General features: G+C 49.1%; 1 protein-coding gene across 1 annotated transcript in view; it reads right to left on the bottom strand.

The window, feature by feature from the left end:
- The window catches only part of LOC146072692 (adhesion G protein-coupled receptor E3-like), a 208,316-nt gene that overhangs the window by 100,275 nt on the left and 94,664 nt on the right, over positions 1-13,377 (bottom strand). The window contains exon 3 of the mRNA XM_083179887.1: positions 12,077-12,202. Coding sequence (XP_083036013.1) covers positions 12,077-12,202 — 126 coding nt within the window. The remainder of the gene's footprint in view (positions 1-12,076; positions 12,203-13,377) is intronic.

Raw genomic sequence — 13,377 nt, 5'->3', positions numbered from 1 at the left:
CAGGTACATTTCTGAATGTAGTCCAGACCAAACCTCATTCCGATCTATTATCCACATCAAGGTTGACAATGATTTAAATTTAGTGTCCTCCTAATTAAACATTAGGCAGCATGGCCTCTTAATGGCAATAGCAATAGCACTACGTATTAGGTTTGAGGTGTATTGGTTTAAGGCCAATATTGCACGTATTGTCCATAGATTTGAAAACATATTTTATGTATTCATTTTTTTAGCTGAGCTTATCATCCGTGTCTGGTGAGTACATTGAATTTCTTACTTTTTTTTACCATGTATGTGTGGGATGTGGGTGTGATTATTTTATTTGGAGATGTAATTTTTAGGATCACATATATATATATATATATATATATATATATATATATATATATGTTTATTTGGGGTGTTTAGTTCAAAATATATAAGCAGTAGGAGGTAGGCAGGCAGGCAGGCAGGTGTCCAATATAATGGTATAATCAGGAGAAGTGCTAGTATGTGTATATGTTTTTTCTCATAAATGTACGCATACACATAAATGCATACAGTAAGTAATGCGAAGTACAGCTAAGCGATGCCAAGCTATAGCACGCGTTGCTTGGCGGTGCGATGTTATCGCCGATGGTTGGGCGCATACACAATGTCCATGTCAATATGGATAATAAAGTTAATACCAAATAGTGACCTTACCAACCAATCACAGGACATGATAATTTCTCATGCGCCATTGCGAAAATGGCATCTCACCAGAGAGCACAGCCTTTCAGCACCGCGGAGCTGCTGGCACTTGTGACTGTTATGGAGAGGAGGCTGGGGCGGGCAGGCCCCTTCATTACCAATCAAGATAAGCGCCGGGCGTACCTTGCTGCCCGGCGCAAGATACAGATGGGGCAGGTCCCATCCTGGCTGGCGGATCGCCAGAACGTCTGCGCTGGCGACCCGCCAGCAGCCGCGCAGCGAATACACTGAGACGCGCGTGCGTCTCACGTGCACGCGCATCTCAGTCTCCGTCTCCGTCGCCAGCGCGACGGAAACCCTGTCCGTCTCCGCCTCAGGGAGACGGACAGGGTTAGGGGGGGTTAGGGGGGGATGCGGGCAGGCGGCTGGGACCCCGGGTTACCGCCGGCAAGCCGGCGGGGACCCGGGGGAACGGATGGAAGCGCCGTCGGAAGGGGACGCACGCGCCTCTCGTGCGCGCGCGTCCCCTTCTCACCATCGCCATGGCGCTGGCGGGGGATGGCGGCTGGCGACGCCAGCGCCATCCCCTGCCAAGATGGGACCTACCCCATCTATATTCGCCCGCACCAATGTGCGGAGGACCGTCGCCCAATTAGAGCAGCGATGGTCCGACCTAAGGAGGCGGCAGCCGGAGCTGCTACAGCAGCTCAGACTCAGAATTGAACGCTGTAAGTTTTTTCGCAATTTATTCATCATTAACATTAAGGGCCAGATGTATCAAGCTTCATAAAGTGATAAAATGGAGAGTGATAAACAGCCAGCCAATCACCTCCTACCTGACATTTTTCAAATACAGTCTGTGACATGGCAGGTATGAGCTGATTGGCTGCCTGTTTATCACTCTCCATTGTATCACTTTTGAAGCTTAGTGCATCCAGCCCAGTGAATGTTATCATTTTCACATTATTGAATAATAGGATTACATGAGGTCAGTTGGGTGTTTATGACATAGAAATGCCATATACTATATGTGTGATATATAACACATATATAATGTGGTTATGATATGTACTTGTTATAGTGATTACAATGTAAAATGACACTGACCCATTTTGTTTGGTTAACCCACAGCACGGGAGAGAGCCAGACAGGCCAGAGAGGAGGGGGGCCAGGAGGCCACAGAGGAGGGCCAGGAGGCCACAGACGAGGGCCAGGAGGCCACAGACGAGGTCCAGGAGGTCGCCCTGGAGGTGGAAGTGGAGGGCCAGGTTGAGGTGGAGGAGGAGGAGGCGGGACAGGTGGAGATGGAGGAGGAGGTTGAGGGCCACCATGAGGTGGAATACCTCACCTCCACCACCCCTACACACACCCCTCCCCCTAGCCATGCACCAACCTCCACTATCTACCTCCCCCCCCCCCGTGTACCAAGAGGAGGAGGTCGCCCTCCTGTCTGCAGACAGCTTTGTCCAGCACATTCCATTTTGACCAGAAATTTGAGCTGTCTATAGCTGGTACCCACACGTATCATATCCACTCTACAACTGAACATCGGATACTGTGGATCAGGCCAACAGTACTGCACGGATTTGGCCGGCAGTTTTCAATAGATGGGATGGTCCCTTCTAATTAAAACATCATCTACCTGCACCTGAAATAGGCTAAGGAGGTTTGGGACATCACGTATACCACTCTTTTACCCCACTGTGGAAATATCGGACACCCGGAATCTACCCTAATGAGGGGAAGGCCATAACAGCCTACAAACCTTGAAGGTGTTACACGCTCATTTAAGCGTTTGGGTCCAAACCTAGTGTAAAACCCCTGATGAAGTCTTTTTTAAGACGAAACGTGTCGGGTTATAATCGCATTTCCGAAAAGGATACAATGTCCAGATGTGGTTCTTGAAACACTAATAAAGTATTCTGGTTTTAAGATCGTGCATTGTATTGGGTTACTGTTCTGTACAATTATTAAGACTGGTGGAAGGTCTATTAGGTGGTAAAAGCGCTCTCTATACTTCTTGTTTCTATTTCTATTTTTACCTCCCACTAACAGGGGTGGTTATAGAGTAGCTGCTCACATTAAAGGGCGCACTTGGGGTCATTCTTTTGTATATATATATATATATATATATATATATTTATATATTTAGCTACATGTGTCAATCATGTGTGTGTATAACGCTGGGCGGAGTTACAGTCAACTCCACCCCCTGCCCAGCGTTATACACAGAAGAGACTGCTGTATACAGTCACTGTGCCACCCCCATCTCACAGCTGCTGCAGCCTCAGTGCTACCATGCTCTACCCCACTTCTCAAAAGTCACGCCTCCGCCTCCTTTCCCGGTTTGCCCCGCCCACCGTCTTCCCATGCTGCCGCACTCTGGAACGACGCACTGGAAGTGTGCAAGCGGCGGGTGCCAGTCGGTGCCTCCGGAGACGGAGCCTGAACCATGGAGCAGTCACTGCCTCACCGCGTCTGAGAGCTGCTGCAGCCTCAGCACTACCGTGCTGTAGCCCTCCCCAGGGCTTGGAAGCTGCCAGCACCACACCTCTTTTCCCTGCTCACCACGCCCCTCTTCCCTTGCTGCTAAGCTCCGGAGCATTGGACTCAAACTGTGCAGACTGCGGGTGCCAGCCGGTGCCCCAGGAGATGGAGCCTAAGCCTGGGAGCAGCCACTGCGCCACCCCATCTGAAAGCTGCTGCAGCCTCAGTGCTGTAGTGTTGGACTTCAATGTGTACATCCTGTGGGCGCAGGGCGGTGCAGCCGCCACCTGCTAAATTATTTACAGCCAAGGTAGCTAATAATGATAGATCATGTACATAGTGGGAGGGGGGGGCGGCGGCTGGTGATGGGAAAGATTGGGAGGCCAGTAGGTAATTCCATTATAGGGGGTCAGCAAGTGAAAATGACTGCGTAGTAGTATGAGTAGTGATGTAACATACAGTCTCAGCATAAGGAACAAGGGGCTTTTGAAGAAACAGATTAGTATGCAGATAATACTATCTCCTGTATATTACACCACATCTCTCACTCTGACTGTGCAACTGCCCCTCACTCAGCTGGTGCATCCCCAACCCACTCCACCCACATGGGGCACCCCGCACCTGCAACTCAACCACCCACAGTCTCTATGCACCTGCCACTCCAGCACCCATACCACTCCCAATTAAACTCCCCCACCCATGACACTCACACCCCACTCTCACCCACCCACACCACTGCCCCACCCATCCGCAACACCACCACACCCGCCACTCCACCACCTAATGCACCCTCTCATCTACTTATAAAAATACCACACCTGCCCCTCCCGCACCCCCAGTATTTCCCCACCCACCCCTCCTGCACAAACCATATTTCACGCAGTAAAGGCATTCACAGATTAAGGGGACGGAGCCCCTTATGATGGTGTGAAGAGAGCCCGTAGGGCACGATGAATCACCTAGTATATCTCTTATATATATTTGGCTACATCTGTCACTCAAAGTGTGTCTGAAGCTGTAACCCTGGGTGGAGCCTCTGACTCACATGACTGACTCACATGACAGAGAACCAGCCCACAGTGCCACACAAAAGTGCCAGATACACCCTCTGCCTCTCCATGTAACACAGCAAAGACACAGCTACTCACCAGACACACCAGGTGAGCTCCCCACACCTCCATACCTCCCAACATGACCCTCTCCAGGAGGGACAGAATACTCTGTTTGTGGACTTCCATCTTAATATATGATTGTCATCAGGATAATTGATAAGAAAGGTGTTTAAGCACAGGTGATGGTAATCCATAAATTAAGAAGAAAGTCCAGAAACAGAGCAATGTGTATCTCCCCATCTCCCCCCCCCCATTCACGGCAACCCCACGATTAAATGGCACATGCAAAACACTGACATGGCTATGGTCGACAATGAAAAAGGTTGACATGAGTTTTTGAAGATTTATTTTTCACTTTTTCAATGTTTTCATATTCATTCTCATGTGTCGACATGGACACCAATGATGTGCCACACTTATGTCAACATTTACATGTGTTGACCTTTCTGTGTTGATTTTTTCTTGTGGCGATTCGCGGCGACCCCCTCCCGCAATTCACAACACATCCCCCCCTAATTCGCGGCGACTCCCGCGAATTGCGGTGCCACCCCGTGACACACCCCCTCCTGCCATTCGTGGCAACCCGTGACCCCCTCCCACGATTTGTGCCAACCCCCCAGGCCCCCCCTTCCTCGTGGTACCCCCCACCCCGCGACCCCCCCTACCGCGATTCCCCCCCCTGTCATTGCGGCAACCCCCCGCCCCTGCGACCCACCCTCCCACAATTCACTGCAACCCCCGCGTCCCACCCTCCAACGATTCGCTGCACCCCCCCCCCACGCCCCCCCCTCCCGCAATTCACGGCATCCACCCACGACCCCTCCTCCCGTGATTCGCGGACACACCTCACCTCCTCCCCCTCCACCCCCGCTCGCGATTCACGGCAACCCCAGGATTAAATGGCACATGCAAAACACTGACACGGCTATGGTCGACAATGAAAAAGGTTGACATAAGTTTTTGAAGATTAATTTTTGTTTTTTGAATGTTTTCATATTCATTCTCATGTGTCGACATGGACACCAATGAAGTGCCACACTTATGTCAACATTTACATGACCTTTCTGTGTTGATTTTTTCTTGTAGCAATTCTTTTACAGTGACAACTATGTGCACGTAAACCTACACATCATCAACCACTTCTTTGTATAATATATAACACCTGTTCTGTTTTACTGTAGGTGTTTTAAGTCAGATCTTTTACTGCTACTATTACTGTTTATGTAAATGCATTCTGAATGACAGCAACATCCTACCATCCTGCTACAATATATAACCCACTAGGTGATTCATCGCGCCCCGTGCCCCCCCCTCCCGCAATTCACGGACCCCCCGCACACCTCCCCTACGATTCACGCCCCCTCCCACGATTCACGTCACCCCCCGCACACCCCCCCCTCCCGCAATTCGCAACCCCCCCTCCCGCAATTCACGCCCCCTCCCACTCTTTGCGGACCCCCGCCCTCTCCCGCGATTCGCGGACACCTGCGCCCCCTCCCTCCCTTGATTCACAGTAACCCCCCACGCCCCTCCCACAATTCACGGCACCCCTAAGCCCCTCTTTAGTCCACCGCATACTCACACACCCCTATCACTACCCAGCTTCCTGCTCTCCTGAACCGTAACTTCCACCACTGGGGAGTCGCTGACGCTGTTTTGGCCACATGCCCCTATCATGCCTCATAGCCCAGCCTCCTGCTCTCATGTACCCTAACTCCCACCCAGTAGGAGGAGACACTGACTCAGGGCCACCATCCTGTACTCCTGTACTGCCACACTGGACCCTCACCTACTGGCAGAAGCTGCACAGTATCTCCCACCCTCCTCTTTAGTCCCCCTTATGTCCGCACACCCCTATCACTACCCAGCCTCCTGTTTTCCTGTGTCGTGACCTCCGCCAGTGGGGAGCCGCTGACTCAAAAACACCCTACTATACTATTGCACACACACACACCTAAACAACATGCACACACAGCTCCCCCCCCCCACACCCACAAATGTCACTGTACTTTCCACACTATCAATGTACATCTTACTCTGTAACCGCTTTTTAATTAAACAAAACAATACACACCCCCTTCCACATCATATGCTCTCTATTTAACACATTTCACCTATAACTCAAGTTGCAATACAGGCCATCTTTCATACAATTCTAACCATCTTTCTCATATACAAATGTTCACAAATTAAGGGGGCGCAGCCCCCTACGACGGTGTGAAGAGCGCCCGTAGGTCGCGATGAATCACCTAGTATATATATATATATATATAAGTCCAAATCAACTGGCACTCATATTAACTATCAATACCGATATAAATATAACCAGACGGATAACAAGTGAAGTGCGCAGTTTACGTACTCTGTCCATAAACTGCTGACCCTTTATTCCTAGCTACGTGCAAACAAAGCGTAACGCAGCATAGCAAACCTTGTCCGTGTATTATACACGCTATACCGATACTTATAAATCAGTATCCTTTCGCAGTACTTAGTACCCAAACTGAGTACACCTTTTAAGGACAATGTCCTTATTACACCTTTGTCGCTAAATGCGAATAAAAGTCAAGGCACAAGTTTAACTCAAAAAGTAAGGAGATAGAGTCTCCTAATAATGTATTTAATCCCTAGCGGACAGCAGGGGGTTACAGAAAGAGAAACACGGTATAGCACAGGGTACAGTTGGTTTAACAATACTAAATATGCTTTACACTACTAGGGGGAAAAGAAACAGATACAAAATACAATCAACCACACTATAAAACAATACATACAGGAATGCAACAGTTTACCGTCTCATCTATTGCGCAGCGCAGTCCGGTCGAGCACACTAGGTTCTAATAGAACTTATCCCGGGCAGGATGAAGTCGAAAAAAGAAAGTGATCGATCCCACCCAGGGATCGCTCCTTTATAGTGTCCCAACAAAGAGAGGGCAGTGAGGTGTTTCCATTGGTCAAAGAGTTCAAAAGTCAAGTACATGTGGATTGGTGCAAGGGAATGCACTTTAAATGGATTGGTGCAGAGGAAATGCACTTCTGTGTCCTTTGTCAGCTGGCGTTGTCATAGGGGGTCGTAAATGAAACACAAGAACCGGTTACAGCTTGATCCTTTGTCTTCCTTAGTTCACATGGCAAAAGTACATAGATTATGGATTTTATCACACAGAACATAAAGATATGAAATATGTACGGAAATGGTCATGTACTATTGGTTAAGCTATGTGCTGCGAATTAAACCTACAGTATATGTAACTATATTTTATTTTGTGTAAGTGTGGGATATGAATTTATGTGTATTAGTATGGCAGCTCTCAAGGTTCGCCTGGTTACATGAAACTTGGGTATAACACTTTATTTGCGTAACTCTGCGAACCAAAATGGCAGCCATACCATTCTCAAATGGCGTGTCAGCAATTCGACTTTGACATAATAATAATAGGCCCCGGTGCCCGAAACAAACATGAAAACATCCAAAAGAGCAGCACTCAGGAGGCGGTAGGTATAGTGAAAAAGACAAGTCTGTTGTCAGTACCTTGGAATTCTGTGTGCTCGGGTGACCACCAGAAATGGTTGCAGCTTTGAGGATAGCAGGGCATATATAGGTCATTATCATATGGGACCTGGGAGGAGCTCGGAGCTTGTGGACACCGATAAGGAAGATGAGTCTCAGAAGTAGCTACGGTACAGATGATAGAAGAGCAAGGTTTGTACAGGAATCAGGAACCAGTTGAAACCAGACTGAAAGTACACAGGTGTCTGTAGCGGGTAGCACCAAAGCAGGGGGTGCGCAGGAGACTGTATCAGGCTGTAGCCAATCGGGAGGTACACTGGAGGTTGCAGAAGGTTGTACCCAAACGGAAGGTGCACAGGAGGTTGTTGCAGGTTGCACCCAGACTGAAGGTACACAGGTGATTGTAGCAGATTGTACCCAAATGGAAGGTGCACAGGAGGTTGTTGCAGGTTGCACCCAGACTGAAGGTACACAGGTGGTAGCAGCAGATTGTACCCAAATGGAAGGTGCACAGGTGAGCAGGGCTGATTGCAACTTGAAGCAAGACGCTGGAGGTGCACAGGTGAGCAGGACTGATTGCACCTTTAAGCAAGACGCTGGAGGTGCACAGGTAGTCAGGAGATCACAGGACGCTGGTGTTTTCTAAGGAGTGACAAGCGAAGTACTTTCGCCAGCTTGTTTCAAACCGAAGTCTTTTATGACCCCTTGAGAGTGTCTGATAGGCTGCTGACTTCAGCCCTTGTTGCTGTTGGAGGACTCCAACAAGATGGCGCCTTTCCGCAGACGCTGCAGCTGAGCTAGTATGCCCTGTGTCAGTGAAGTCCCCACAGGCGGCCGGAAGCACTGCAAGTGCCGCTCCGCCGCTACCTCCATCCAGGGCGAGGAGACAGAGCCGGAACACAGACCAGGACACCCCGCGCTAGTACAAGGCGACCAGCAAGAGCGGGCACTGTCACCCACGCACAATGGTGACTGCCCAGACCCTCCTGGCGCCCTGCTCAAGCGCCAGAGAGCACGAACCTGGAACAGATCTCGCCGCACTACCCGGACTGGTAAGCGACATGAACGGACCGTGACAGTACCCCCCCCCCCCCCCCCCCTTGGGAGTGGACTCCGGACACTTCCCAGGCTTACCAGGATTGTTCTGATGGAACTTTCTTAACAAGGTGGGAGCATCAATGGCTGTGGCATCTACCCATGTGCTCTCCTCCGGCCCATAATCCTTCCAATCCAGCAAATATTGAATTCGACCGTATCGTCTTCTGGAGTCTAGAATTCTTTTCACATCAAAGGATACTCCATGATCGGTTTGAAGCTGCTGTAGTCGAGGTACTTTGTTTTGGAAGCAATTAAGGACTAATGGCCTTAATAACGAAATGTGGAACGTGTTAGGAATTCGTAGAGACTGAGGCATCTGAAGTTTATATGCCACTGACAGAGATTATCGGATAAGGACCTATAAAACTGGGTGCAAATTTCATCGATGGTACTCGCAGTCTGATGTGCAAGTGAAACGTTTTTTGATACTAAAGATAGAATTTTTTTATAATTTTCTTATGCATATTAAAAACATTTGACAAAATATTTACATATATTTACCTGCGCTGATTGGGTACCTATAATCATAGACCCTCTAAATAGAGAAATTTCCTTTTATATAATCATATATTGGGGTACCTGGAGAGTACAAAGTATAGAAGTATACAGCTCACTAATTGATTCCCCTGGTGGTCCTTTTATACTCAGCCATGTGTCCAAAGACAGTGAACGGATCTGAGAGGTTTGCCTCCAATGTTGGGGTCACTATTTAGTGAGTGAAGAAAGATATGGGGATCTGCTGTTGCTAGCAGGACCCAGTGGCACCCCTGTTGGTTACCCAGCGCATGGGTACACTCTCTGGGACTGGCAGCAATGAGAGTCCCCTAAATTGTAGGATAAGAAGGACAGCAATGAATTTTTTGCTAAGTATATAACTTAGATTTCATATTCTCCATAATTATAACCGGTGATGTCCCTTTAAATCTCTTGGCACAATATACTCAATAATAAAGCTTAATTATACTAGTCTAAGGCATATAAACAGATAAAGCATACACGGCAAGGATATCACTGAATATCAAGAAAATTTCTGCTGATCATACATATCACTTGTAATAAGATTTCTCAGAAAAACCCCTGCACTAGTAGGGTACATTCTTATCTCTGAAATAAAGAATCACTTAGCCTTAGGTGAAAAAATCAGATCATCTCTCCAGTCCTAGTCCGTATGCTAGGTCCTATCAGAGTCAGGCATATGTTAGTGGACGCGCGTTTCGCCCTGAAAACCAAGGCTTGCCTACCTGCCTCCTTTTTAGCATACTTAATGGCCCATTTCCGAGCCATGCTATCCACGTCAGACTCATCAGCAGAAGAAAAGGAGGAGGAAGAGTGACTGGAGTGAGAGCCCTCAGCAGGAAGAGACCACGATCTCCCGCTGTCATAAACCTCACCTGACGACGTTGGCTGCTCCTCCCACATATCGCCATCATCGTCCCCAACCTCATTGTCCTCTACATAATCTGCCAGTGTCGCAGCATCTGTAAAAAAGGGGAAACCCACCCCAGAAGGCTGCCTGGCAACCCCCCGAGACGTTCCAGGCCTCGGTGCAATGCTGTTGTCCCCGGAGACAGAACCACCCTCCATCAATGCCACCGCGGACCCCATATCCCTTACGGACCTAAGAAACTGGGAGCAGCTTGAAACTGGCCCATCCCCAGTGCCCAAATTGCCCCGTCACACTGCGCGCGAGGCCCTGGGCGACCTCGGGATCCCCATTGCCAGAGGAAAGAGGGGCTGAGAGCAAGGAGGGTTCAAAGATGGGGTCAGCAGCCCCAGCCAAGTCGCTTCTCCATGCCCTGGAGGAGGACCTGGTCGATGGCGTGGAGCACCCCTCTCGGCCGGACTGCCCCTACCTTCATTGCCCCCACCCCGGGTACTCTCAGTCAGCACCCTTCCAGCACGGCCATGGGTAGCCCTGTCCCCCACACCCCCACCTGACAGCAATCCGGGTGCTGGCGGCCAGCCCCTGCACATGCGCATGCCCAGCAACATGCACCGGCCTGCTGGCTCCCAAAGCAGCCCCACTCATAGCCGAACAGCACTGCCAGCTGCTCGCTGCTGCCAGGGGCCTAGCGCCCGCAGCAGGTCCTAGCACAGGACTCCCAGAGGCATCCCCAGCCGTGACCCCCTGACCCCGGGTGCGACTCCCATGGGAAGCAGTGAGGCAGACTGCCAGGGATCATATAGGTCACACTCCGTTCACGGGTGTGGTATATGGTCCAGACAGTCGGGATCCCACCAGTCATTAGCCCGACGCCGGGATCCCGACTGGCCGGACTCAGACAGCGGGGCAAGCACAACAAAGCCCCTTGCGGGCTCGCTGCGCTTACCGCACTGCGGGCAACTTCTTCTGTTTTATTGGATGCGGATGGAGTTGTGGATTCAATCACAAACTTAGCACATAGTTACAGTACTATAACAACATAACTTTCAAAACACTTCCTTCTTATCAGGATTAACACAATGGAACTATACAATATCTCAATATTGACTGGAGTAGTCTAGCATCCCTTGCTTTATATGGTAGGAAGCAGCAGCGTGACCCTGAGCTTGGCGTGACAAGCAGGGAGCAATGTGCAACTGACCACGCCAGAGAAACCTATCAAGTGTAAGTTTACCTGCCACAGTCCTTGGACAGTAGGGAACACTATAGCAAGAAACAGATCTACTTTATCCCCCCTCCAACCAGCCCTTCAAGAGTACAACAGTTTACAACACCAGAGAGACAGGGATCCATACCAAGCCCTCCCCTGTGATAAGGACCAGATAACCATGTCAGACAGTTACAGTGACTCCTTACTACCAGAGTCAGAAACAGACATTCCCTGGTTATTGAATAGTGGGAGCCAGGAATCTTGAACATTGAACCTACCCTGCCTGGGATTACAATTGCTTCATGGACATATTGCACTCCTTAGGAAAAGGGGCCCGAAGCTTTGCTTATCCCATAAATCCTGTTCAAGGGTCAGGTTTAGAACCTGCCAAAGGGACAAGAATTATACTTAGCATTTAAGCAACTCATGTTCAATGTGTCATAAGTTAATTTATACTAATTATCGTGGTACCGCAATCCCACCCCACCAACAAACACCATTACATTTTTTAAATCATTCCTGAAACTCAAGCATCCCCATATGAACATTGTGCCTGTAACTATACACATTACACACACTCACAAGATATACACATTACACACCTACACAAGCGATTTGATTTCCAAAAGATCTCATTCTGAATCCGTCCATACAGGCACAGTTTGATGTATCCGAACAGTCTTTCTGTGACAGTGGGCACAGGATATTTTCATGACACAGTAATATGTCTGTAGGATGATAAAGGGAACACAATAGCATCAGTCTTATGCACTAGTCTCATGGATACAGATATTGTATATACTTAAATAGCAGCTATCATCTATGTTCAAAGTCACTTTTAACATTTAAAACATAGTACAGTATATCACAGCAGCCAGCATTTCTTTATTCAGACCAAGATTAAAATTTTCTCCCCCAGGCCACTTAATTTGTGCTTCTGCCGCTATTGGCTGGTGATACATGGGGCGGGGTGTAATGCCATCAAAAGTTGGCGTCAATGCCATCAATACATTTTTATTGGTGCAGAAAGTTTATATAGGGTACAAAAAGAAAGAGGGGGGACGGGGGGGGACATGGATAGCAAACATATGAGGGATACAAATTGGTGAATAACCCATAACATGTCGCTACGCAGAGCGACCAATAAAAGCAACATAATTGTGAGCAATACAAAACATGGCAAAGTACAATATTTCCTAAAGCGCCGCAGTAGTTACACTCAACCTTCATACGAGGTGAAGGGAGCAGCAGGGCTGCCAAGAGAAATCCTGGGCCCCGGTACAACAGCGTCACGGGGCCCCCCTGGAGTGGCGAGCTACAGAAAAGAGGTGTGGCCATTAAAGGATATAGTCAGGGCCGGTGCAAGGTTTCTTGGCACCCTAGGCAAAACTTTTGCTTAACGCCGCCCCCCCCCCCCCCCCCCCCCCACACACACACACACACAATTTCCCAGTTAGTCAGGTGAAAGTGTTGTCTCATACATTTTTCTACCCTGTTTGAGTGACACAGAAGGATGTTGTGGGTGCGGGAGTTATTAGTAGGGACTGTGTGGGGAAGTTGTAGGTACACATGGCAGCAGGGGGAGGTGGTGGGGTGATAGTAGTAGCAACTGGGTAGGGGTAGTTATATTGGCACATCGCATCTGTGGGAGATGGTGGGTGAGGGTGGTAGTAGTAAAGACATTGTGGCACATGGCACTTGGCAGGGGTGAGGGAGGTAGTAAGGACTGTAGTGGCACATGGTAGCTGGGTGAGGGTAGTAGTAGGGACTGGGTGGAGGGTAGTTATAGTGGCACAGGGTATCTGGGGGAGCTGGTGAGGTAAGGGTGAGAGTAGTAGGGACTGGGTGGGGGTAATTATAGTGGCACAGGGTAGCTGGGGGAGCTGGTGAGGTAAGGGTGGGA

The sequence above is a fragment of the Crinia signifera genome, chromosome 4, assembly GCF_055691185.1.
Source record: "Crinia signifera chromosome 4, ASM5569118v1, whole genome shotgun sequence".
In the NCBI taxonomy this organism is placed as follows: domain Eukaryota; kingdom Metazoa; phylum Chordata; class Amphibia; order Anura; family Myobatrachidae; genus Crinia; species Crinia signifera.
This window is presented reverse-complemented; position numbering and strand designations above follow the sequence as displayed.